This window comes from Lepidochelys olivacea, assembly GCF_965140295.1.
Source record: "Lepidochelys olivacea isolate rLepOli2 genome assembly, chromosome: 22".
In the NCBI taxonomy this organism is placed as follows: domain Eukaryota; kingdom Metazoa; phylum Chordata; order Testudines; family Cheloniidae; genus Lepidochelys; species Lepidochelys olivacea.
The window spans coordinates 20,281,157-20,306,996 of record NC_140432.1 but is presented as its reverse complement, the minus strand read 5'-3'; the positions used below and the strand labels follow the sequence as shown (position 1 = coordinate 20,306,996).

Here is a 25,840-nt window from a genome sequence, read left to right as displayed (position 1 = left end):
GGGGTTCCTTAGCGCAGGTGTTGCTATGTCAGTTGCGATCCAGCTGCTGACGGTATCTCTGGGTGCTCTTAAGCCTATTGATTTACACACACCTGAGCGGGGTTCACCTGGAGGGTGCATTAGGCTGATGTAGAGCTCCACCCTGGGAAACACGTCGCTGGGGGGTGTGAGCAGTGCACCCCCCGCTATTAGCCACCCCGCGGACGAAACCCGACCTAGGACCCAGTAGTGGCACAAGGGGCAGTTTCTAAAGGAGATAATGAGGGGCGGGTGGGGCTGCAGAGCCGGATTGCGGGACACAGGCAGAGCTATGGGAGGTGTAAGGCCTGGCTAACAGGGGCCTACAGGGCTAGACATGGCGCGTCGCACGGCATTGAGGTAGCAGCGCGGTGAGGCAGTGGCGCATCGCACGGCATTGAGGTACAGCGCGCTGAGGCAGTGGCGAGTCGCACGGCATTGAGCTAGCAGCGCGGTGAGGCAGTGGTGCGTCGCACGGCACTGAGGTAGCAGCGCGCAGAGGCAGTGGCGCGTCGCACGGCATTGAGCTAGCAGCGCGGTGAGGCAGTGGCGCGTCACACGGCATTGAGGTAGCAGCGCGCAGACGCAGTGGCGCGTCGCACGGCATTGAGCTAGCAGCGCGGTGAGGCAGTGGTGCATAGCACGGCATTGAGGTACAGCGCGCTGAGGCAGTGGCGAGTCGCACGGCATTGAGCTAGCAGCGTGGTGAGGCAGTGGTGCGTCGCACGGCACTGAGGTAGCAGCGCGCAGAGGCAGTGGTGCGTCGCATGGCACTGAGCTAGCAGCGCGGTGGGGCAGTGGCGTGTCGCACGGCATTGAGCTCGCAGCGCGGTGAGGCAGTGGTGCGTCGCACGGCATTGAGCTCGCAGCGCGGTGAGGCAGTGGCGCGTCGCACGGCATTGAGGTAGCAGCACCGTGAGGCAGTGGCGCGTCGCACGGCATTGAGGTAGCAGCACCGTGAGGCAGTGGCGCGTCGCACGGCATTGAGCTAGCAGCGCGCAGAGGCAGTGGCGCGTCGCACGGCATTGAGCTAGCAGCGCGGTGAGGCAGTGGCGCGTCGCACGGCATTGAGCTAGCAGCGCGCAGAGGCAGTGGTGCGTCGCACGGCATTGAGCTAGCAGCACCGTGAGGCAGTGGTGCGTCGCACGGCATTGAGCTAGCAGCGCGCTGAGGCAGTGGCGCGTCGCACGGCATTGAGGTAGCAGCACCGTGAGGCAGTGGCGCGTAGCACGGCATTGAGCTAGCAGCGCGGTGAGGCAGTGGTGCGTCGCACGGCATTGAGGTAGCAGCGCGGTGAGGCAGTGGCGCGTCGCACGGCACTGAGGTAGCAGCGCGCAGAGGCAGTGGCGCGTCGCACGGCAGTGAGCTAGCAGCGCGGTGAGGCAGTGGCGCGTCGCACAGCATTGAGGTAGCAGCGCGGTGAGGCAGTGGCGCGTCGCACGGCACTGAGGTAGCAGCGGGCAGAGGCAGTGGCGCGTCGCACGGCAGTGAGCTAGCAGCGCGGTGAGGCAGTGGCGTGTCGCACGGCATTGAGCTCGCAGCGCGGTGAGGCAGTGGTGCGTCGCACGGCATTGAGCTAGCAGCGCGCTGAGGCAGTGGCGAGTCGCACGGCATTGAGCTAGCAGCGTGGTGAGGCAGTGGTGCGTCGCACGGCACTGAGCTAGCAGCGCGGTGAGGAAGTGGCGTGTCGCACGGCATTGAGCTCGCAGCGCGGTGAGGCAGTGGCGCGTCGCACGGCATTGAGGTAGCAGCACGCTGAGGCAGTGGTGCGTCGCACGGCATTGAGCTAGCAGCGCGCAGAGGCAGTGGCGCGTCGCACGGCACTGAGCTCGCAGAGCGGTGAGGCAGTGGTGCGTCGCACGGCATTGAGCTCGCAGCGCGGTGAGGCAGTGGCGCGTCGCACGGCATTGAGGTAGCAGCGCGCTGAGGCAGTGGTGCGTCGCACGGCATTGAGCTAGCAGCGCGCAGAGGCAGTGGCACGTCACACGGCATTGAGGTAGCAGCGCGGTGAGGCAGTGGCGCGTCGCACGGCATTGAGGTAGCAGCGCGCTGAGGCAGTGGCGCGTCGCACGGCATTGAGCTAGCAGCGCGGTGAGGCAGTGGCGCGTCGCACGGCATTGAGGTAGCAGCGCGGTGAGGCAGTGGCGCCTCGCACGGCATTGAGGTAGCAGCACCGTGAGGCAGTGGCGCGTCGCACGGCATTGAGGTAGCAGCACCGTGAGGCAGTGGTGCGTTGCACGGCATTGAGCTAGCAGCGCGCAGAGGCAGTGGCGCGTCGCACGGCATTGAGCTAGCAGCGCGCAGAGGCAGTGGCGCGTCGCACGGCATTGAGCTAGCAGCGCGGTGAGGCAGTGGTGCGTCGCACGGCATTGAGCTAGCAGCGCGCTGAGGCAGTGGCGCGTCGCACGGCATTGAGCTAGCAGCACCGTGAGGCACTGGCGCGTCGCACGGCATTGAGCTAGCAGCGCGGTGAGGCAGTGGCGCGTCACACGGCACTGAGCTAGCAGCGTGCTGAGGCAGTGGTGCGTCGCACGGCATTGAGCTAGCAGCGCGCTGAGGCAGTGGCGCGTCGCACGGCATTGAGCTAGCAGCACCGTGAGGCACTGGCGCGTCGCACGGCATTGAGCTAGCAGCGCGGTGAGGCAGTGGCGCGTCGCACGGCATTGAGGTAGCAGCGCGCAGAGGCAGTGGTGCGTCGCATGGCACTGAGCTAGCAGCGCGGTGAGGCAGTGGCGTGTCGCACGGCATTGAGCTCACAGCGCGGTGAGGCAGTGGTGCGTCGCACGGCATTGAGCTCGCAGCGCGGTGAGGCAGTGGCGCGTCGCACGGCATTGAGGTAGCAGCACCATGAGGCAGTGGCGCGTCGCACGGCATTGAGGTAGCAGCACCGTGAGGCAGTGGCGCGTCGCACGGCATTGAGGTAGCAGCACCGTGAGGCAGTGGCGCGTCGCACGGCATTGAGCTAGCAGCGCGCAGAGGCAGTGGCGCGTCGCACGGCATTGAGCTAGCAGCGCGGTGAGGCAGTGGCGCGTCGCACGGCATTGAGCTAGCAGCGCGCAGAGGCAGTGGTGCGTCGCACGGCATTGAGCTAGCAGCACCGTGAGGCAGTGGTGCGTCGCACGGCATTGAGCTAGCAGCGCGCTGAGGCAGTGGCGCGTCGCACGGCATTGAGGTAGCAGCACCGTGAGGCAGTGGCGCGTAGCACGGCATTGAGCTAGCAGCGCGGTGAGGCAGTGGCGCGTCGCACGGCACTGAGGTAGCAGCGCGCAGAGGCAGTGGCGCGTCGCACGGCAGTGAGCTAGCAGCGCGGTGAGGCAGTGGCGCGTCGCACAGCATTGAGGTAGCAGCGCGGTGAGGCAGTGGCGCGTCGCACGGCACTGAGGTAGCAGCGGGCAGAGGCAGTGGCGCGTCGCACGGCAGTGAGCTAGCAGCGCGGTGAGGCAGTGGCGTGTCGCACGGCATTGAGCTCGCAGCGCGGTGAGGCAGTGGTGCGTTGCACGGCATTGAGCTAGCAGCGCGCTGAGGCAGTGGCGAGTCGCACGGCATTGAGCTAGCAGCGTGGTGAGGCAGTGGTGCGTCGCACGGCACTGAGCTAGCAGCGCGGTGAGGAAGTGGCGTGTCGCACGGCATTGAGCTCGCAGCGCGGTGAGGCAGTGGCGCGTCGCACGGCATTGAGGTAGCAGCACGCTGAGGCAGTGGCGCGTCGCACGGCATTGAGCTAGCAGCGCGCAGAGGCAGTGGCGCGTCGCACGGCACTGAGCTCGCAGCGCGGTGAGGCAGTGGTGCGTCGCACGGCATTGAGCTCGCAGCGCGGTGAGGCAGTGGCGCGTCGCACGGCATTGAGGTAGCAGCGCGCTGAGGCAGTGGTGCGTCGCACGGCATTGAGCTAGCAGCGCGCAGAGGCAGTGGCACGTCACACGGCATTGAGGTAGCAGCGCGGTGAGGCAGTGGCGCGTCGCACGGCATTGAGCTAGCAGCGCGGTGAGGCAGTGGCGCGTCGCACGGCATTGAGGTAGCAGCGCGCTGAGGCAGTGGCGCGTCGCACGGCATTGAGCTAGCAGCGCGGTGAGGCAGTGGCGCGTCGCACGGCATTGAGGTAGCAGCGCGGTGAGGCAGTGGCGCCTCGCACGGCATTGAGGTAGCAGCACCGTGAGGCAGTGGCGCGTCGCACGGCATTGAGGTAGCAGCACCGTGAGGCAGTGGTGCGTCGCACGGCATTGAGGTAGCAGCACCGTGAGGCAGTGGCGCGTTGCACGGCATTGAGCTAGCAGCGCGCAGAGGCAGTGGCGCGTCGCACGGCATTGAGCTAGCAGCGCGCTGAGGCAGTGGCGCGTCGCACGGCATTGAGCTAGCAGCGCGCTGAGGCACTGGCGCGTCGCACGGCATTGAGCTAGCAGCGCGGTGAGGCAGTGGCGCGTCACACGGCACTGAGCTAGCAGCGTGCTGAGGCAGTGGTGCGTCGCACGGCATTGAGCTAGCAGCACCGTGAGGCACTGGCGCGTCGCACGGCATTGAGCTAGCAGCGCGGTGAGGCAGTGGCGCGTCGCACGGCACTGAGCTAGCAGCGTGCTGAGGCAGTGGTGCGTCGCACGGCATTGAGGTAGCAGCGCACTGAGGCAGTGGCGCGTCGCACGGCATTGAGGTAGCAGCGCACTGAGGCAGTGGCGCGTCGCACGGCATTGAGGTAGCAGCGCACTGAGGCAGTGGCGCGTCGCACGGCATTGAGGTAGCAGCGCTCAGAGGCAGTGGCGCGTCGCACGGCACTGAGGTAGCAGCGCGCAGAGGCAGTGGTGCGTCGCACGGCATTGAGCTAGCAGCGCGCTGAGGCAGTGGCGCGTCGCACGGCATTGAGGTAGCAGCGCGGTGAGGCAGTGGCGCGTCGCACGGCATTGAGGTAGCAGCGCTCAGAGGCAGTGGCGCGTCGCACGGCACTGAGGTAGCAGCGCGCAGAGGCAGTGGTGCGTCGCACGGCATTGAGCTAGCAGCGCGCTGAGGCAGTGGCGCGTCGCACGGCATTGAGGTAGCAGCGCGGTGAGGCAGTGGCGCGTCGCACGGCACTGAGGTAGCAGCGCGCAGAGGCACTGGCGCGTCGCATGGCACTGAGGTAGCAGCGCGCTGAGGCAGTGGCGCGTCGCACGGCACTGAGGTAGCAGCACACAGAGGCAGTGGCGCGTCGCACGGCACTGAGGTAGCAGCACACAGAGGCAGTGGTGCGTCGCACGGCATTGACCTAGCAGCGCGGTGAGGCAGTGGTGCATCGCACGGCATTGAGGTAGCAGCGCGGTGAGGCAGTGGCGCGTCGCACGGCATTGAGGTAGCAGCACGGTGAGGCAGTGGCGCGTCGCACGGCACTGAGGTAGCAGCGTGCTGAGGCAGTGGCGCATCGCACGGCATTGAGGTAGCAGCGTGGTGAGGCAGTGGCGCGTTGCACAGCATTGAGGTAGCAGCGTGCAGAGGCAGTGGTGCGTCGCACGGCACTGAGGTAGCAGCGCGGTGAGGCAGTGGCGCATCGCACGGCATTGAGCAAGCAGCGCGCTGAGGCAGTGGCGCGTCGCACGGCATTGAGGTAGCAGCGCGCAGAGGCAGTGGCGCGTCGCACGGCACTGAGGTAGCAGCGCGGTGAGGCAGTGGCGCGTCGCACGGCATTGAGCTAGCAGCGCGGTGAGGCAGTGGCGCGTCGCACGGCATTGAGGTAGCAGCGCGCAGAGGCAGTGGTGCGTTGCATGGCATTGAGGTAGCAGCGCTGTGAGGCAGTGGCGCGTCGCACGGCACTGAGGTAGCAGTGTGCTGAGGCAGTGGCGCATCGCACGGCATTGAGGTAGCAGCGTGGTGAGGCAGTGGCGCGTCGCACAGCATTGAGGTAGCAGCGCGCAGAGGCAGTGGCGCGTCGCACGGCACTGAGGTAGCAGCGCGGTGAGGCAGTGGCGCATCGCACGGCATTGAGCAAGCAGCGCACTGAGGCAGTGGCGCGTCGCACGGCATTGAGGTAGCAGCGCGGTGAGGCAGTGGCGCGTCGCACGGCATTGAGCTAGCAGCGCGGTGAGGCAGTGGCGCGTCGCACGGCATTGAGCTAGCAGCGCGGTGAGGCAGTGGTGCGTCGCACGGCATTGAGGTAGCAGCACGGTGAGGCAGTGGTGCGTCACACGGCATTGAGGTAGCAGCGCGGTGAGGCAGTGGCGCGTCGCACGGCACTGAGGTAGCAGCGCGGTGAGGCAGTGGTGCGTCACACGGCATTGAGCTAGGAGCGCGGTGAGGCAGTGGTGCGTCGCACGGCATTGAGGTAGCAGCACGGTGAGGCAGTGGCGCATCGCACGGCACTGAGGTAGCAGCGCGGTGAGGCAGTGGCGCGTCGCACGGTATTGAGGTAGCAGTGCGCAGAGGCAGTGGCGCGTCGCACGGCACTGAGCTAGCAGAATGGTGAGGCAGTGGCGCGTCGCACGGCATTGAGGTAGCAGCGCGGTGAGGCAGTGGCGCATCGCACGGCACTGAGGTAGCAGCGTGCTGAGGCAGTGGTGCGTTGCACGGCATTGAGGTAGCAGCACAGAGAGGCAGTGGCGCGTCGCACGGCATTGAGGTAGCAGTGCGCAGAGGCAGTGGCGCGTCGCACGGCATTGAGGTAGCAGCGCGCAGAGGCAGTGGTGCGTCGCACGGCATTGAGGTAGCAGCACCGTGAGGCAGTGGCGCGTCGCACGGCATTGAGGTAGCAGCGCGGTGAGGCAGTGGCACGTCGCACGGCATTGAGGTAGCAGCATGGTGAGGCAGTGGCGCGTCGCACGGCATTGAGGTAGCAGCACGGTGAGGCAGTGGCGCATCGCACGGCACTGAGGTAGCAGCGTGCTGAGGCAGTGGTGCGTTGCACGGCATTGAGGTAGCAGCGCGCTGAGGCAGTGGTGCGTCGCACGGCATTGAGGTAGCAGCGCACAGAGGCAGTGGCGCGTCGCACGGCATTGAGGTAGCAGTGCGCAGAGGCAGTGGCGCATCGCACGGCATTGAGGTAGCAGCGCGCAGAGGCAGTGGTGCGTCGCATGGCATTGAGGTAGCAGCGCCGTGAGGCAGTGGTGCAATAGAAAAAGCCTGCTCTGGAGAGGTGCAGTGCTGAGAGACTGGTGTAAGCGCTTCATTGGGACAACCCTCCCCGCTGCGGTATGAGTGATTTTCTGGTGAGCACAAGTGCATTAGCCCCTTGGCTCTGCAGATTAAGAGCAGAAGCCCCTCTGGGGCCTGTTTGACAAGGCAGTCTTGGCAAATCAGCCCAGCAGAGGCTCTGGAGTAGAACGATACCCAGTGGAACGGAGCATCTCCCCCTGCCCCATTGCACAGGCTGAGCCCGCAAAAGGGCTAGGGTCCACCTGGAGTTTGGCCGGGGGCAGCGGCCAGATCCCTTTGTGCAAATTGATGGGGAGGAGTCTGGGGAGGCTATGTCACACCTGGTACCAGGGCCCGGAGCTGGTCTCCTTCCCTCTGTTCCACTCGCCCTGCTCCGTGTTGCTCCCCTGGGATGCACAGGCTCCTGCTCGGGGCTGTGGGACTGGGAGGCGTTCAGGGAACACCCTCCTCATGTGGGTGACTGAAGGGGTTTGCTTGGCCTTTGCTCTCATGCCTCTGAATGCCTGTCTACCCCATGCCCGGCACCTTGGGGTCAAGCTGGACCAATACTTGGCACTGTCGGGCATGGGGACGGGTTCACTGGGCTGGACTCTTCCTTCCACATCAGCGCTGGACCCAACGCCCCAAAGGAGTTACAGGGTGGGGGTGGCTGGGGGCGATTCCCAGGGAGGGACCTTTCCCGGGGTGCCTGGATTCCTAGAACTGTCCTCAAGGGGGAATTCCCTGTGCAGGAGCAGGGCAGAGCAGGCCCTGAGCTGGATGACCCTGGTCTGATCCAGCCAGCCATTCCCTGGGCTCTGGGTTGAGCCCCTGGAGGTTGGCTGCACCATGCCTGGCACCCACCAGGGTGTCCTGCCCGAGTAATGCGGAGCCCTTGGTGCAGAGCTGGCTCTCCCGCCCTGCCCCAGAGGGAAGCGGATACATCCGCAGTGCCCAGCCGTGCTGCTGAGTGGGCAAGTTCCTGCAAGGTAACGGGAGTCGGGTGTCCTGCCGCAGCAACCACTGAGCTGATTGCAGGCAGCCACGGCGGGAGAGAGGCTGGAGAGCTGAGGTCTGAGGCTTCCCTGGGAATAGTGGCAGCAAGGACCCGTTCCCAGCTGGCTTTGGCATGTGGCATGGACAGAGGAAATCTGGGCACTGCTGCTCTCCCCGCCCTGTGAATGAATGCAAACGTTAAAAGCTAAGGCGCTAACAGCCCAAAGAGTACCAGAGACCAGGCCGTGGCAGGGGCTGGCTTCCTCACTGTGCCAGGCAGGGGTGGGGGCTGGGTGCCCCGCTGTGCCAGGGGCTGGGTGCCCTGCTGTGCCAGGCTGTGGCAGGGGCTGGGAGCCCCGCTGTGCCAGGCAGGGGAGGGGGCTGGGTGCACTGCTGTGCCAGGAAGTGATGGGGGCTGGATGCCCCACTGTGCCAGGAAGTGATGGGGGCTGGGTGCCCCACTGTACCAGGCAGGGGTGGGGGCTGGGAGCCCCGCTGTGCCAGGCAGGGGTGGGGGCTGGGAGCCCCGCTGTGCCAGGCAGGGGTGGGGGCTCGGTGCCCTGCGGTACCAGGCTGTGGCAGGGGCTGGGAGCCCCGCTGTGCCAGGCAGGGGTGGGGGCTGGGTGCACTGCTGTTTGCTGCTCCGAAGTAACGTGCCCCTGCTCTCCTTCCCCAGCTGAACATTCTGGTGGACACGGGGAGCAGTAACTTTGCCGTGGGGGCAGCACCTCACTCCTTCCTGCGGAGGTACTACCAGCGACAGCTGTGAGTATGGCCGGGGTGCTGTGGGCTGGCGGGGGCAGAGCGCGGCGCTGCACTGGGGAAGCCCAGTCACCCGCCTGGTGGCTCAGCCATGGGAGTCTCGTCCGTCATGGGGCACCCACTGCCCTGGCCCCGGAAAGCGACTCCCAGGGGACCCCCACTTTGCTCTTTCCCATCTTGGGGAGGGGACCCTGCTCTGAGCCAGCATCCCCAGCTGGCAGTGCCGGGGGGCTCCCTGCTGGGCCCAGAGCCCTGGACAGAGCTAGATGCTGAGGGGCCTGTGTTCCCTGAGCTGCGCTGCTGTGAGGGGAGGTCCTGGCCACAGCAGCCCAAGCAGAGAGCGCGGTACCCCTCTCCACCCGCTCCACCCCCAACCTGCCCTCCCTCCATGCGGCCCCATCTGCTGCCCTGGGCTCCACTTCTCACAGAATCACGCCCTGAGCTGACAGCAGCCATCGCCCTCAGACTACAGCCCCCAGGAACACTCCCTCCCTGTGCCCACAGGTCGGGTCGGTCAGTCATCCCACTTTGGAGAGGGCACCTTTCACCGCCTGGGGCCCAGGGGGCTCTCGTGGGGCCGGCTCACTCTGGCATGGAACCCACTGGGGGCTGTCTGGGCTCCCCCCGGGGCAGGGTGGCGGTTCTGTGCTCAGCCCCAGGAGCTGCATGAGGCGAGGCTGCCCCTCGGCCCCTGGCTAGCACTCGCAGAGCCCTGGCTGTCCCCCTCCAGGGAGAGGAACTATGGGCAGGAAAGGAGCCGGCGCATGAGGCTGGGGCAGGGGTGCTGGCAGCAATGGCCAGGTTTATTCGCTGGGCCTGGCCCAGGGCCCCCAGCGTGCTCCCATGGAATAATGAGATGAACCATCGGTTCACACAGCACGAACAGAGTGAGCTCCAGCTCCGGGGCCGGCCTCAGGGGTCACCGGCCTGCATGCACCAGGCGCCAATGCCCAGTGTAAACGTGCAGTGAGCCCATCCAGATTTCCAGCCGGGTGACTGACAGGAGTCTGGCCGCCTGCCTGGAACACTGTTTATCGCTGTTCTCTGATGTCAGACCCCCTCCTCCGTCTGCCGCTGCTCGTCCCCCTCCACCCACCGCCGCAGTCCGTTGGTGTCATTGTTTGCAGACCCTCGGGGTCCCAGCTAGCAGCAGGACCCCGGTCCTGGGCACTGCACACGCTCCTCGTGAAGGCGTCCCGGCTCAGGCAGCCAGCACTCTAGCTAGACCAGGAAGAGGGCGGCCCAAGGGACGTGTCTGCCCTCACCTTGCAGACGGGGAGCAGAGCCCAGGGGTGGGCGTGAAGGGAGGCAGTGGCAAAGGTGGGAGCTGAGCCGCAGTCTGGTGCATCGGCCCCCGGCCTTCCTGGAGCCGGCTCTGAGCGTGTATAGCCGTGTCGCTCAGTGCCCCTCTCTCCCCAGATGCCCCCCTCTGCTGCAGTCTGGAGCAACACACAGCCCCTGGACGTGGGGCACCACCCTTGAGACTGCCTCTGGGAGAGCATCTGGGGTCCTTGTTGCTGAGCCTAGGAATCGCTCCCCAGGCCAGCCGCATGGCTAGCTCCTGTGAGCTCCATCGCTGGGATGCCCCAGGCAGCTGCCGGCCTGGTGGGGAACCGGAGGGGGCCTGTACAGGCCTCTCCCTGGCAGGCGGGGGCAGAGCAGCCCCCTCTTGTGCACTGTATGTGCCGGGGCCCCGGCTCTGGCCCTCGAATCCCAAGGCTGGCAGTGCCAGGCATGGCGCCGGCCCGGGCTCAGGGCCAACACGGCCAGGTGCTGGTCAGCCTCCGTGATGGCAGCGTATGCGCTGGGGCGGGGCTCAATGGCCCCTTTCTGTGCCGAGCGGGGCAGAGGAGATCCTCCCCCACCCCGCCTCTCCTGCCACATTACAACACTGCCCGGCCTCCTGGCCAGTGGGCACAATGTCTGGGCTTGTGCCTTGCCCGCCCCTTGGCTGGGCCCATTGTGCTCCCCTGGCCCTGGCCCAAGTGTCTGAGGAGGGGGAGCTCCCCCACGCCCTAGAATCAGCCCCACGGCTCCGAGTGCCCTGCGCATGGACAGCTACAATCCGGTCCCTCTGCGGGGACCGCGCCAAGGAGCATTTGGAGCTGCTAGCAGGCTCCATCTTGATGGGCCCCAGGCCTCAGGGTGGGGCCAGCAGCAGATGGGACCTATGGGGATGCTGCAGCTCAGTCTAGCCTGGGCACCTCTGGTGTCCTGGGGAGGGAGAGAGGGGGTCATAGTCCAGCTGTGGAGATGCAGGTGGGCTGGGGGCCCATTGTGTGTGTGTGTGTGTGGGGGGTGTTCCTGGTACCTGCTCGTACGCACACCCCGAGGGACGCAGAGTCACAAACGCACCGACATGCAGGCCAGTTCCCACACACACATCCAGATTCACTAGCGTGTAGCCCATATGATGGCTGCTCGCACACACACACATACATGTGAGTTCACAGTCCCTCCACTCGCAGACACACGTGGAGATCTGCACATTCACCGGTTCTCAGCTCCACAGTCCTGGGGGTTCACTGGCCCTGCCCAAACTGCCGTCCCCCGCCAGGTCCCTGCCCACTCCCCCCACTCCCACCCTTCCCCAGCTCCTCCCATGCTCTGGTACAACTAGCCTGACAGCTTTGCTCTTGTCTTCGGCATTCGTTGCAGGTCCAGCACCTACCGGGACTTGCGGAAAGGGGTCTACGTGCCATACACCCAGGGCAAATGGGAAGGGGAACTGGGGACGGACCTGGTCACCATCCCCCACGGCCCGAATGTCACAGTCCGCGCCAACATCGCTGCCATCACAGAGTCAGACAAATTCTTCATCAACGGGTCAAACTGGGAAGGGATTCTGGGGCTGGCCTATGCAGAAATCGCCCGGGTGAGCGTGGCACCGCCGGTCTGGATGGGGTTCAGCACTACAAGACCTAGGAGGGGCCAGGCAGCTACTGCGTACGGGTGCACATCCACCACCTCAAACTCCGCCCCACAGCCACTGGCTCTGTTAATTCTCCCCAAACCCGGCCCCTCAGCCCCCGGCTCTGTCACTGCACCCCATACCCAGCCCCTCAGCCCCCGGCTCTGTCACTGCACCCCAAACCCGGCCCCTCGGCCCCCGGCTCAGTCACTGGACCCCAAACCCAGGCCCTCGGCCCCCGGCTCAGTCACTGCACCCCATACCCAGCCCCTCAGCCCCCGGCTCTGTCACTGCACCCCAAACCCGGCCCCTCGGCCCCCGGCTCAGTCACTGCACCCCAAACCCGGCCCCTCGGCCCCCGGCTCAGTCACTGCACCCCAAACCCGGCCCCTCGGCCCCCGGCTCTGTCACTGCACCCCAAACCCGGCCCCTCGGCCCCCGGCTCTGTCACTGCACCCCATACCCAGGCCCTCGGCCACCATCTCTGTCACTGCACCCCAAACCCGGCCCCTCGGCCCCCGGCTCAGTCACTGGACCCCAAACCCGGCCCCTCGGCCCCCGGCTCAGTCACTGCACCCCAAACCCGGCCCCTCGGCCCCCGGCTCTGTCACTGCACCCCATACCCAGCCCCTCAGCCCCTCGGCCCCCGGTTCAGTCACTGCACCCCAAACCCGGCCCCTCGGCCCCCGGCTCAGTCACTGGACCCCAAACCCGGCCCCTCGGCCCCCGGCTCAGTCACTGCACCCCAAACCCAGGCCCTCGGCCACCATCTCTGTCACTGCACCCCAAACCCGGCCCCTCGGCCCCCGGCTCTGTCACTGCACCCCATACCCAGCCCCTCAGCCCCTCGGCCCCCGGCTCAGTCACTGCACCCCAAACCCGGCCCCTCGGCCCCCGGCTCAGTCACTGCACCCCAAACCCGGCCCCTCGGCCCCCGGCTCAGTCACTGCACCCCAAACCCGGCCCCTCGGCCACCAGCTCTGTCACTGCACCCCAAACCCGGCCCCTCGGCCCCCGGCTCAGTCACTGCACCCCATACCCAGCCCCTCAGCCCCCGGCTCAGTCACTGGACCCCAAACCCAGGCCCTCGGCCACCATCTCTGTCACTGCACCCCAAACCCGGCCCCTCGGCCCCCGGCTCTGTCACTGCACCCCATACCCAGCCCCTCAGCCCCTCAGCCCCCGGTTCAGTCACTGCACCCCAAACCCGGCCCCTCGGCCCCCGGCTCAGTCACTACACCCCAAACCCGGCCCCTCAGCCCCCGGCTCAGTCACTACACCCCAAACCCAGCCCCTCGGCCCCCGGCTCTGTCACTGCACCCCATACCCAGCCCCTCAGCCCCCGGTTCAGTCACTGCACCCCAAACCCGGCCCCTCGGCCCCCGGCTCAGTCACTACACCCCAAACCCGGCCCCTCGGCCCCCGGCTCAGTCACTGCACCCCATACTCAGCCCCTCGGCCCCCGGCTCAGTCACTGCACCGAAACCCAGCCCCTCGGCCCCCGGCTCAGTCACTGCACCCCAAACCCGGCCCCTCGGCCCCCGGCTCTGTCACTGCACCCCATACCCAGCCCCTCAGCCCCCGGTTCAGTCACTGCACCCCAAACCCGGCCCCTCGGCCCCCGGCTCAGTCACTGCACCCCAAACCCGGCCCCTCGGCCCCCGGCTCAGTCACTACACCCCAAACCCGGCCCCTCGGCCCCCGGCTCAGTCACTGCACCCCATACTCAGCCCCTCGGCCCCCGGCTCAGTCACTGCACCGAAACCCAGCCCCTCGGCCCCCGGCTCAGTCACTGCACCCCAAACCCAGCCCCTCGGCCCCCGGTTCAGTCACTGCACCCCAAACCCGGCCCCTCGGCCCCCGGCTCAGTCACTGCACCCCAAACCCGGCCCCTCAGCCCCCGGCTCTGTCACTGCACCCCATACCCAGCCCCTCGGCCCCTCGGCCCCCGGTTCAGTCACTGCACCCCAAACCCGGCCCCTCAGCCCCCGGCTCTGTCACTGCACCCCATACCCAGCCCCTCAGCCCCTCGGCCCCCGGTTCAGTCACTGCACCCCAAACCCGGCCCCTCGGCCCCCGGCTCAGTCACTGCACCCCATACTCAGCCCCTCGGCCCCCGGCTCAGTCACTGCACCCCAAACCCGGCCCCTCGGCCCCCGGCTCAGTCACTGCACCCCAAACCCAGCCCCTCAGCCCCCGGCTCAGTCACTGCACCCCAAACCCGGCCCCTCAGCCCCCGGCTCTGTCACTGCACCCCATACCCAGCCCCTCAGCCCCTCGGCCCCCGGCTCAGTCACTGCACCGAAACCCAGTCCTGTGTCCCTCAGCTACCAGCTCTGTCATTGCACCACAAACCCAGTCCTCCAAAAAGGAGAGCAATAACACGCTGCCTTTCTCCAGTCCTCCCACAAGGCAGCCACCTAGTGCTGCCCCCATCTTACAGAAGGGGAAACTGAGGCACCGAGAGCGGCTGCAGTTTGCCCGAGGCTGTAGCAGCGATGGGACCAGAACCCCTGTGTCCTGCCCCTGAGGCCTGGCTGTAACAGTGACCCAGGACTCGCTGCTCTAGAGATGGGGAATGAGGCTATCCCAGACGGTCGATATTTCCTGGCTGCCATCAGCCAGACCTAAATTCCCGGCTTCAGCCCTCACGGCTGCTCCTTGCCCTGCCTGCGGCACGCCTTGCTGAAGCAGGCCAATCCCCTCTCCTCTTAGCTCTGCTGTCACCTCCCGCCAGCCCCTGTGGGAGCTGGCTCCGGCTTTCAGAACGGTGTCAGCCACCTGGAGCCCGACACCAGGTCTCTCTGTAGCAAGTGCAGGGGAATGGAGCCAGGGCTCCGCGGGGTCCCCGAGGAGCGTCCCAGGCTGCCCGTCTCCCGGGTGCTCACAGCTCTGCGGTTCTGTCTCCCCCATCAGCCTGACGACACCCTGGAGCCCTTCTTCAACTCGCTGGTGAAGCAGACCCGGGTGCCCAACATCTTCTCCCTGCAGCTCTGCGGGGCCGGCTTCTCTCCCAACGAGTCCGAGGCCCTGGCGTCAGTTGGGGGCAGCATGGTGAGTGCACACTCTCAGCTCGGCGCTGGGACCCTGGGCTCGGGGCGGTGCCAGACGCCGGCCACAGCAGTGCCAGGCGGTCGCGAGGCAGAGAGCGCCCCCACCCATTACTGGGAGGGGCCCCTCGGGGCTGGTTCCAGAGTCAGTGTTCTCGCTGGTTCCCCATCTCCTTTTCCGCAAGCCCCTGTGGGCCCTGCTCCCGGGACTGATGGCGGCTCACACCTCTCTCCCGGCTGCAGATCATCGGGGGCGTGGACCACTCCCTCCACATTGGCAGCATCTGGTACACGCCCATCCGCAAGGAGTGGTACTATGAGGTCATCATCGTTAAGATGGAGATCAATGGGCAAGACCTGAAGATGGACTGCAAGGAGGTGATGGGGGTGGCGAGGGGCTGCACGAGCGAGGGCCACATACCTCTGGGGGGCACCGAGAGAGAAATGGCAGGGACTGTTCCCCTGCCCCTGGCACACCCTGACTCTCAGGCCTTCCGTGGCACTGACGGGGCCAACGTATTGCCACAGCAGGGATGGAGGCCAGGGAGGCTGGGCTTAGAGCTCGCACACTACGTGGGTCTGGCTCCCTGCAGACCTGTGGGGCGCATGGGGGGTGCCAGCACCCCCTGGCCCTACACACTGAGGCCCGTTGTGCCCAGGAGAGGGGGGAGGCGGGAGGCAGCACAGGGGCCCCCCACGCAGAGCAGTACGATGCGGACAGTGAATGGGGTGAGTTGTTTGTGTGCAGGTCCGTTCCTCGTCCAGAGCAGGGAGATAAATGCTTCTCCAGGTGCATGCGCTGGCCCCACTTCCGGCACACATGCCTGGCCCTGGATTAGTACATGTGACAAATCCCCTGTGCCCATGCACTGCCGAGGAGCTGCCCGCTGAGCTCTGCAGCCAGACGTGCGCCGTACTTTGCCTCCCCGGCTGCCTTTGGCAGTCTCCATGTAGCCACCGAAGTTCTGCTGGGATTGTCAGTGATGCCAGGGGAGTCACGGGAGAGCTGGCGGCTTGGCAGCGGGAGGCGACCTGCTCAGCTGGAATCAGCCCAAGCCCTGGGCTTTGACCCTGCGTCCCTCAGGAACAGTTGCTGAAGCCTGATGGCAGCCTCCTGGCTTAAGGTGGGAGCAGGGCGGGTGCTGCCTTGGGGGGGCCCATGGAGAAGGAGAGAAGCAGGGGCTGGTGTTTCATTCGCCATGTCGCCCCCACAGTATAATTACGACAAGAGCATTGTGGACAGCGGGACCACCAACCTCCGGCTGCCAAAGAAGGTGTTTGAGGCTGCAGTGAAATCCATCAAAATGGTGTCTTCGGTCAGTATCGCTCTCTGACAAACCCAATCCCCTCCCTTCCCCAGCCGGATCCCTGGTGAATGCCGAGGGCCCCAGAGACCAAGCCATTGTGACCCGGCACTAACAGAGCGCTTAGCAGACTGTATTCCGGGATCACTTTGCCCACCACTGAAAGGCAGCCCCCTCTGGGGTAAAAGGTGGCAGCTGGCTAGGACAGGAAGAATGCTGTTTCTGTTTGAAACTGCAAGGAAACTTCGGAAGGTGAGACACTTACAATGTGAGCTGACACGCGGCTCAGGCGCTGTGGGCAAGCAGCCCTGCCCTTGTGGAGAGCGCCATGACGCCTGCACAGAGCACAGACTGACAGGGCCTTCCTTTCATGTCCCAGCTAAAAGAGTCTCTAGCATGGCAACACCCCACCCCCGTCATCAGCTCCGCCCTGGAGGGAAGGGTCCCCGCACTGACACCCAGCCCCTGCAGCAGTCCTGCACTGACAGTCTAGCCCTGCGTCACTGAACACCAACACGATCTCACCGTCTCTCTCCTTCCCCACGGGGCAGACGGAGAAGTTCCCGGATGGCTTCTGGCTGGGGGAACAGCTGGTTTGCTGGCAAGTCGGCACTACCCCCTGGCATATCTTCCCAGTCATATCACTCTACCTGATGGGCGAGGCGACAAACCAGTCCTTCCGGATCACCATCTTACCCCAGGTGGGTCCCCGGCGGGGCACGGCAGGGCGCTCACGGGTAGCACTCGGATAGGGTGTGAGCAGGAAGGAGCCACATAGCTCACTCCCTGGGGGTCTGCAGGAGCAGCAGCCCTTGGACATGGGCCAGCACCAGATGTCCTGGATTTTAATTGGGAGGTGAGGGGCTGACAACTCAGAGTTGGCCCCCCTCTCTCTAATGGGCTAAGCCAGAACTTGGGAGCCCAGCACCCCAAACATTTTTTGGGGGGGGCAATTTGAAATACAGCTCATGTGGGCCCCTCTCCAACACCAGCCCTGCTGGCCTGGGCATTGTCGAGTGAAGGGGGCTGCCTTGGACTCAGAATGGTAAAGCCCCCGGCCCAGGAACAAGTCCCCGGCCAGTGAGGCTGGAGCTCTCTGCTCCCCGCCCCCAGGGGCTCTGATAACACCCACCCGGTCTCCTTCCAGCAATACCTGCGCCCTGTGGAGGACGTGGCCACATCCCAGGACGACTGCTACAAGTTCGCCATCTCCCAGTCCTCCACAGGCACCGTCATGGGCGCTGTCATCATGGAAGGCTTCTACGTGGTCTTCGACCGCGCCCGCAAGCGGATCGGCTTTGCCGTCAGCACCTGCCACGGTGAGGGGAGGGGCGTGCAGCGCAGGGGAAGAGCCAGGGGCTGGCAGGGCATTCGGGGGCGGGTGGTAACGTCTCCACAGGCCTGAGATCGGGAGTCCTGCAAGCAGGGGGATGGCTGCAGGAGAGGGGGAGGCGGCAGCACCCCCTGGGTCACCCAGCTTCCCCTCTCCTGGTTGCAGGAAGGAAGGGGGCGGTGCTGGTCCCTGTGGGGCAGACGCATGTGCCCAGCTGAGCCGTGGGTCCATGTGGTTAGAGGGGGCAGGGGACAAGAACAATTATTGCTCACAGTTGGTGCAGCCCATGGAGCTCTGCAGCCTGGCCCACAGCTGCCCTCATCCTTTGTTTGGCAGCTCCGGGGCCGCCCCAGGCCAGGGACAAGCTGGGGGCTCGCAGGGGCCCACTCATGCCACTCCGACGCGGCTTCTGAACAGTCAGGCCTGTGCATATAGGGTAGCTCTGGTCTCCCTCCTGGTGCCCAGGGCAGCTAAAGTGACAGCACTTCCCCCTGCTGAGCAAAGTGTAGCCACGGCCCCCACCTGGCCATCGCTGGTGCACTGAACGGGGGGTCCCATCCGCAGGGCACGACGAGTTCCGGACGGCGGCGGTGGAGGGGCCCTACGTGCACCCCAACATGGAGGACTGCGGCTACAACATCCCGCAGACAGACGAGTCCACCCTGATGACCATCGCCTACGTCATGGCAGCCATCTGCGCCCTCTTCATGCTGCCGCTGTGCCTCATGGTCTTCCAGGGGCGCTGCTTCCGCTGCCTGCGGCGGGACCACGGTGACTTCGCCGATGACATATCCTTGCTCAAGTGACGCCCACTCTGCTGGCGCGAGGGAGCAGCCGGCGCGGGGAAGGCAGGGAGGGAGAGCATGAGCTGAGCTCACCAGCACAGGCTCCTCTGCCCACAGAGTTCGGCTGGGGCTGGAAACAGCACCAGCCATTGCCCCAGGCCAGAGCCGGGTCTGTTCTTCCCCTGCCCCCTCCAGCGGCTCAGCCAACACTGCCTGGAGCTGTTGGCTCTGCCCTGGGAGCGCTGCAGGGGTTCTCAGCAGCAGGCCAGGACGCTGGGCCTGTCGGCAGGTTTATATGATCACCGTAGAGTACATTGAAGCTTGCTCGCTGTTTAACTTCCCTCCGTGTGTGGCAGCCCCGGAGAGCCTGGGAATCAAACCCCTTTGCTCTCTGGCCAACGTAGACTCGCTCCCTCTCCCTGTTCGGGATACAGCCTCGCCAAACCACAGCCCTTGTGCTCCAGGATACGCCGAGGCCACACTCTATGCCCGGGCTCTGACTCACGTTTGAGCCCAAGCCCCTCTTCCGTCCACACACAAACCCGTCTGACTCGGGTCAGCCAGCACTCAGGACCCTGCCGGGGATAGGTCTGAGCCCTACAGTGGCTCGGGTCCAAGCCCTGTTACACTGCAGTGTGGACACAGCTCAAACCCGAGTCGGACGGTCTGTGTTGTTCAGCATGGACCCGGGAGCACGGCAGGGAGAGCCGGGTGCAGCAGCTGTCAGCCCAGGTTTCCAGTGCAGCCTGGAAACACCAGATGCACAGCCCAGGTCCACCAGACCCGAGTTTCAATGGAGCGTAGACACACACCCAGAGTCCGTAGGGGAATCAGCCCAGGTCTGAGCATTGCTTGTTAGCCGCTGCTGCTGCAAAGCCAGCAGAGGGAGCCCAAAACATTGTTTTTGTGTAGGGCCTACATAAACCGTGGTCATTACATCTTAACAGTTTGGGTTTTCAAAAATTATGAACAGTTGTAGATTCTAAAATAGCCATTTAAAATCCAGGGGATATTCCTCCCCAGGCAGCCACTAATTTACGATGCCAACAGGTCATGATTTAGGCCTCCTCTCCCAGGAGGTGCCCCTTTCAAATCTCCAAGCTGGAAAGACCTACCCAACAGCACCTTCACTCCCGCATCGGGAGGGACTGGGCCTCTCAGCTAGAGCCCAGGAGCTGTGGTGAGCCTGGCCTCTAGCAGCGAGTCAGCCTAACAACCCAGCTCCCCTTTTCCCTGGCGGGCACTGCCGGGACAGACACACAGTGGAATTCAGGAGGGTCCATGCTGTCCAGTGCGGTGTGTGCGTGTCACTGTCCTGTTTGCTGCAGCCCCCTTCTCCCCACCCCACCCACCCTCATCTGGTCCCCGTGGGATGCCTACATGAGCTGGACTCAACCCCTTGCATCTCAAGGGCCCTGGGCCGTGGTGAAGCGGGAGCAGAGAGAACGGATCTTCCCCCAACTGGCTCCTGCATCTCTTCCGCGCCTCACTCTCCTGGCTCTGGGGGCCCCACTCGGGCCAGCCCCCTCCTCACAGGGGGGTTGAAGGCTGTGGTGTGCAGCCAGTGCTTAATTGGTAATGAAAGAGGTGCTGAGGCTCAAGCCATTTTTCAACTTTCAGAACTGACACAACAAACCCTGAACTGCCGAGCCTCACTCTGCTGGGGCTCAGCCCTGGCAAGCCCCGGCACAAATTAGGCACTGTTGTACGGGGAGCAGGACAGCCGTCCCAGCAGTGAGTGCCGGGGTCTGCTGGTGGGCCGAGGAGCTTTCTCTCCAGGCCAGCTGTCCGTGCCTGGGCTGGAGACGGGCGGCTCGCTGCGGGCTGGAGGAGTGAAGTCCGGGCGCCTCAGGCTGCTGGGGGGGGTCTCTGCTCCAGGGCTTTCAGCTTAGACCAGTCGACGTAGGGGTAGGTCGCTGCCCCATCCTGCAGCTCGCAGGGAACAGCTGCTTTGCTGCACTCCCCAGGAGAAGGGTCGCTAAGGGGGCAGCTCTGGCAGCCCCTGCTGGCAGGACCGGCTCTAGGCGCCAGCAAAGCGGGCACGTGCGGGGGGCGGCACATTCCGGGGGCGGGTTCCGGCTGTCCTTTTCATTCGGGGCAGGGGCGCCCTCGGAGCCGCGCCACTTAGACGGGGCGAGGGCGCCGCGCCCCCGGCCGCAGCGGGAAGGGGAAGCCCCAGCCCCGGGATGCTGAGCGGCCAGGGCCCAGCCGCTCCCTGGGGAGGAGAGGGCGAGTCCTGCCGGGGAGCCGGGGCTGCGCCGCCTTGTGCCACCCCTTATCTGGGGGCTTCTCTGTGCGGCCGGGCGGGGGGCGGGGAAGCCCCTGCAGGTGCTGGGAGAAGGGGACATCCCTCCCCCTGCTTCCAGCACCACCTGCGAGCCCCAGCCCCACCTCAGCTTGGGGCGGCAAAAACCTGGAGCCGGTCTTGGCTGCTGGGGTCAGGGAAGGGATGGGGGAGGGGTACAATGTCCCTCCACTTTTCTGTCTCTTTGGCCCTGGGACGTGGATTGGGGCAGAGCCCTCTGCCCTCCCGTGCAAAGACTGGGGGGAAAGGTGGGGGCAGGGCAAACCATCCATTCCCCTCATCTCTGCCTAGGCTGCAAATCATGGGAAAGGGCCTAACCTCCTCTGGCTCCCAGCTCTCCTGCCAAGCACGGCGCACAGAAGCTTTTGGCGGGCCTCGCCCTGCAGGCACCAGGGGGAGAACCAGCAGCCTCTGCTGGGGCGGGGTGGAACCCAGCCCAAGGACAGGACCAGCAGCCCAGGAAGGTGTGGAAGCCACGAAACCAGACTGTTACCCGGCCTGCTTGGGAAAGCCCCTGGAAAGCCAGAGCGGAGTCCACTGGTCGCCTCCTCCAGGAGCCCCTCCACAGAAGGCGTGCAGCACAAGACAGGCTCGCCTCACACTGCACTGGTCACGAGGGGGAAACCCCTTCCCTGCGCGGGACTTAACCATCCAAGGTGATTCGCTCCTGGAATATCTGCCTCTGGCTGCAGTGGGGGAAGGCCCCAGCCCACCACACTAAATAGCTTATTTCAGGGGGTCAGCAACAGCCTCACCATCATCATTATTAGTGTGTTTGAAACACATGGTTTTACTTAATTTTCCTTGTTTATAATGGCAAAGGGCCAGGGATGTTGTGCTCGAGCAGAGGGCAGCGTGTGTACGTAGCAGGCTGTGCTGTATGTGAGTGTACCAATAATGAATGCTTCTTGCCTGTACAATATATACATATTTTTATAATTTTAATCTAGTGCTGAAAGCCCCTGGTTCATTGCAAACCCAGCCTCAGGGGGTTGGTGGGTTTTTAAGCTCCGTGTTTTGGTTGTGGGCAAAGGAGCCAGGCTGCAAGTCAGGGATGCTTAGCAGTGGTTTGTCTGACGGAAGCACTTTATGGATCGTTGGCGATCTGGCATTTGTTGTGATGGATGTATCTCTTGTAATATATCTGGCGAAGGTGATGGGGACACTGGGTTGTGGGGGGGTGAAATTAGATCACGCGCACAGCAGTGGTTCACAAGCCAAAACAATATATTGCTCAAGGCTGTTTTTGCTTCTGTCCCGTTTCTGTTCAAGTAGGTTTTCCTACTACATAAGAACCCCTCATCCTGAATCCCAGTGACCAAGGCCTGCACATTTTGCTTCAGTTCTGCTACTAATTGTTGCTTTAAAAAGCAACTTTGTTCCTTCCCAACCTGGGTTCTTTTCCTACTTAATCCTGCTGGTGACTCCTCCTGGGAAACTGGTAACACAGCTGTTCCTAGCCACAGCACAAGGTGACGTGTAGGCCTTCATGGTGAGACTGAAAAGGACCAGAGCAGCCTGGGCAGGGGAAGGTGCTCAGCCAAGCACAAATACCTGAGCTTATAGTGAATGAGACTGCCAAGGAAACTAGCTGTTTGTAGGAACATGTGCCCAGCCTGGGAACTGCCTATTACAGAGCTTTGCTAATGCAGCTCCTTGGGGTTTAACATGCCACTAAATGGCCCAGCAAGATAAAGCTGAGCCATTCGGGAGGAATGCAGAACTGTTTCACTTTGCAGAGAGGCTTGGGAGGTGGGGGTTCAGATCCCAGGGGTACCTCACAAATGTATAGTAGCACCACACCCTGCTGTTCTGCAGCAGCTTCATCGTCAGGTGGAAGTGCAGGGGCAGCTGCAACTGTGTAGGAACCATTGACTCCTAAAGAGGGTAGAGAAAAACCTCTCTTCAGTGGAAACCTCTCACCTGCTAGCTGGGATCCAGAGATGCTGTGCTGATGGGAGCAGCATTACTGGAAACTTTCCATGCACGGTGCAAGAACCGTTCCAAGGGCAGCAAGACAGCGTAAGATGGAGGGCAGACTGCAGGGCTCTCCTCTCCCCCGACGGCAAGTAACTGACTATGAGCCCTAGCCCCAGCTGATTCCAATATGTGACCCTAGCTCAATGGCTCCGACAACAGCAAATCTCCCTACCCTACTTTACTTTTCCTGGGATGATTGGAGAGGAGCTGCTGCCATGACCCCCAAGGGAAGGCTCAACAGGGCTCTGAAGAATTTCAAGGGGCAGCAGCAAGGAGCGTAGGCCCAAATTTGAGCCTTTGTGGAGGAGAAAAGAAAGCATAGGCAGGTACAAGAGGGACTCTGGCATGAAGTGTTTTCAGGAATTTTTGCTTTACACACTGATAAGAATCATCCTTGTTTAAAAATGTTAACGTTCCCCAGCAACACAGGCTGGCCTGGCCAGCATGGGAGAACTAACAGTATAAAAAGTGACGAGCAGGGGGCTGAGGCGGTCCGGTGGCCCTTCTATGTAAATATTCCTTAAAGAAAGCAGCAAGAAGTCCCTGGAGTGAGTCACTAGCGAAGGAGCCAGCACTGGGTAGCCAGAAACCTTACAAACAGGCCGGACCAAGTGAACTCTGGCTGTGGGTACAGCTGCAGCACCCTATCCCCTCTCACTCTATGAACCTACTTCGCTGTTGTTTGCAGTGTTGGTCCCAGGGTAGAGAGGCACGGGGGGGGGGGGGGGCGGGGAGTGAGGTAATGTCTTTTATTGGAACAACATCTGCTGGTGAGACAGACACAATTTCAAGCTTTTGGGCAGGTCAGCCCTGCAGAAGAGCTCCGTGTGGCTCCAAAACGTGTCCTCTCATCAGCAGAAGTTGGTTCAGTAGAAGATATTCCCTCACCACCCCCATCACTGCACCGCCCCCTCACCCCCGTGTCTCCCTACTTCACGAGACACAGAGGCTTTGCTTTTGCCAGCACCATCTGGTTCCCATAACTTGCTCCAGTCCTGCACTCAGGGAGCAACCCGACTCCAACCAAGGGGGAATTTATGCAACTGCAACCTCCACACCCCAGTGCCTGCCCAGAACACCTCCGGGACACCACTCAGTTTGGACCACTGCCTTTACATGTCCATGTGTGTGCAGAAATTCACTGACGGGCCAAACCCAGCCATGCTGCATGTAGGTGACACTTCCATTGACTTCAGTGGAGTTGCAGCTGCTTACACCAATGCTGACTTTGTCCCAAGGACTGTGCAGAATCTACAAAGTAGGGGCCAGATCCTGAGAGGTGCTGGGCACCATTAACTCCCATTGAAATCAGTAGCAATCACTCTGGTTATGCCAGCCCGATGTAGGAAGAAGTGCTCAGAAGGGTCAAGTTGGGTCTTGAAAGCTTTGTTATTCTGAGCTGCAGTGCAGCCAGCTTTATCACCTGAAGAACTCCCTTCCCATGGGCCCTGGGTTAGAGTAACAGGAGACTGTGAGGACCACACCATGCGTCCAACTCTCTGTCCAATTATTTGGGGAGCAGGACGAGGACTGGGGATAGTTACTCTTCATGGCTAAATAGACGCCCATACTCTGTAACCCTAATGTCGATGTACGAATAATGAATGTTACACAGTAAATTATTACATTAAACAGAAAAGCCTTGTGTTCAAAGCCTGTTCATTGCCTGGGGGGCAACTCAGAGCGTGCAAGGAAGGAGATGGGGGAGGGTTGGGGCGGACTTTGAGCTGCTGAGGGCTCTTTAGGATTAGGGCGGGTAAGGGAAGTGCCTGACGTGAGTGGAGAACTCAATGAGATGCGCTGAAGTTGTTAGTGAGCACAGACGCCCCACTGGGTAAGGGTGTGGAGTTTGAGTTAGCAGTTCAGTATTCCCCTCATTGTATGTTCTCAACAGGTGGGGATGGCTCACAGGTCAGGCATGGGGTAGGGTGAGGGAAAACCACTGACGTATTACACTGCAACACAAATTCCACTAGCAGCTCATGTTTTTCTCATATGAATTCACAGGTTGAAATTATTTGCTTAATTTCTCCAGTGACTCCTGGGCTGCTGCTCAGTCCAGGTATTTAACAGTGCAGCAGCAGCAGGCAGAATAATGTAGTTCATTTCCATGCACACCTGGATGATCATTAACTCTCAGACTTTGGGACTAATATTTGAAGTTGCTGTTGCCAGCAATCCCCGTGAGTAGCGTAACTACAGAAAGCAAAGACTAGAGTGACTCAGCCAGGGTGAGTTTGTTCCAAGGTTTGAATATTGGCAGGACGTGCTTTGCACTGTTCAGCCCACTCCTCTAGTGAGATAGGAAGCCTGGCTCCTCATCTTAAATCTGGCCCAGGCCAGCAGTAGCTGTGAGTCAGGCGGGGCTCCTGAGAGGAGCAACCTGTTTCAGCTCAGGGAAAGGTGTCTACAGGACAAACAGACTAGCGGTGGGGCTCAGTGGAGGCCAAAGACTGAGCGAACCGTGACGGCAGGGTTGAGACACTGGCAGGATCGAGGAGGGAAGCTTGCATTGCTGCTGTCCGTGCTGCACCTGCTGCGTGGATGGAGGATTGCTGAACAGCTAGACATGCCTCAGGCCTACCCTAAGGTGAAGAAAGACTTGTGGACACAAGGGCATTTCACGGGAGGTTTGAGAACTGCCAATTTAATGGTAGCTTAAGCACCATCTACAGCATGCTAAGTGAAGCCAGTTCCACGTGCTGGGCTGCAATTATTTGTGTAGGATGCTGATGTGTGTCCATCCTCCCACCCGGACTGCGTTCACTCTTCGACACAGTATGCAACATTCACCCTCTGTTCAGCAGTGGGGTCCCTTGGGCTACAGGTAGTTTGCTTGTTTTAACCTAAGGCAGAAGGTACTATGAAGTGACACGACCATAGGAAACCCATTTTGTGAGCAGCCCATGCCTTCTCCCACGGGAGCAGGAAGTGCTGTGGCCTAGACGGGTGAGAAATGGGATCACGGCTGGAGCTCAGGAGGCCCAGTACCAGCCCCTATCAGGACAGTGCTTTCATCCAAGGAACTAAGCACAGGAGGAAGAGAGTCTCTCCCTGTGCATAGGGCAGTGTGATACCTGTGGAGAAAAAGGCAGAGAAGTCACGTGTCCAAGATCACCGGCAGAACAGTGTAGAGAACCCAGGTCTCCCACGCACTAGCCCTGCACTCCAATGACTAGACTAAGCTTTGCCTTCCCCCAAGAAGCCCAGCACTGAATACTCAAGAGCCTCGGCACGCAGAGCTCTTCCACTACAAGGTGTGAGCCTAGACAGCCCAATGCAGTACCGAACAGCCGCGTTTCCCACAGCT

The 25,840-nt window shown here is 63.0% G+C and overlaps 1 protein-coding gene across 1 annotated transcript in view; it reads left to right on the top strand.

The window, feature by feature from the left end:
• Window positions 1–24,169, top strand: part of BACE1 (beta-secretase 1) — a 31,177-nt gene extending 7,008 nt beyond the window's left edge. Inside the window, exons 2-9 of the mRNA XM_084612087.1 lie at window positions 8,777–8,865; window positions 11,521–11,737; window positions 14,690–14,827; window positions 15,067–15,201; window positions 16,038–16,139; window positions 16,679–16,828; window positions 17,275–17,446; window positions 18,025–24,169. Of these exons, the coding sequence (XP_084468213.1) occupies window positions 8,777–8,865; window positions 11,521–11,737; window positions 14,690–14,827; window positions 15,067–15,201; window positions 16,038–16,139; window positions 16,679–16,828; window positions 17,275–17,446; window positions 18,025–18,266 (1,245 nt within the window). The 3' untranslated portion in view covers window positions 18,267–24,169. The remainder of the gene's footprint in view (window positions 1–8,776; window positions 8,866–11,520; window positions 11,738–14,689; window positions 14,828–15,066; window positions 15,202–16,037; window positions 16,140–16,678; window positions 16,829–17,274; window positions 17,447–18,024) is intronic.
• The last annotated feature ends 1,671 nt before the right edge of the window (window positions 24,170–25,840 follow it).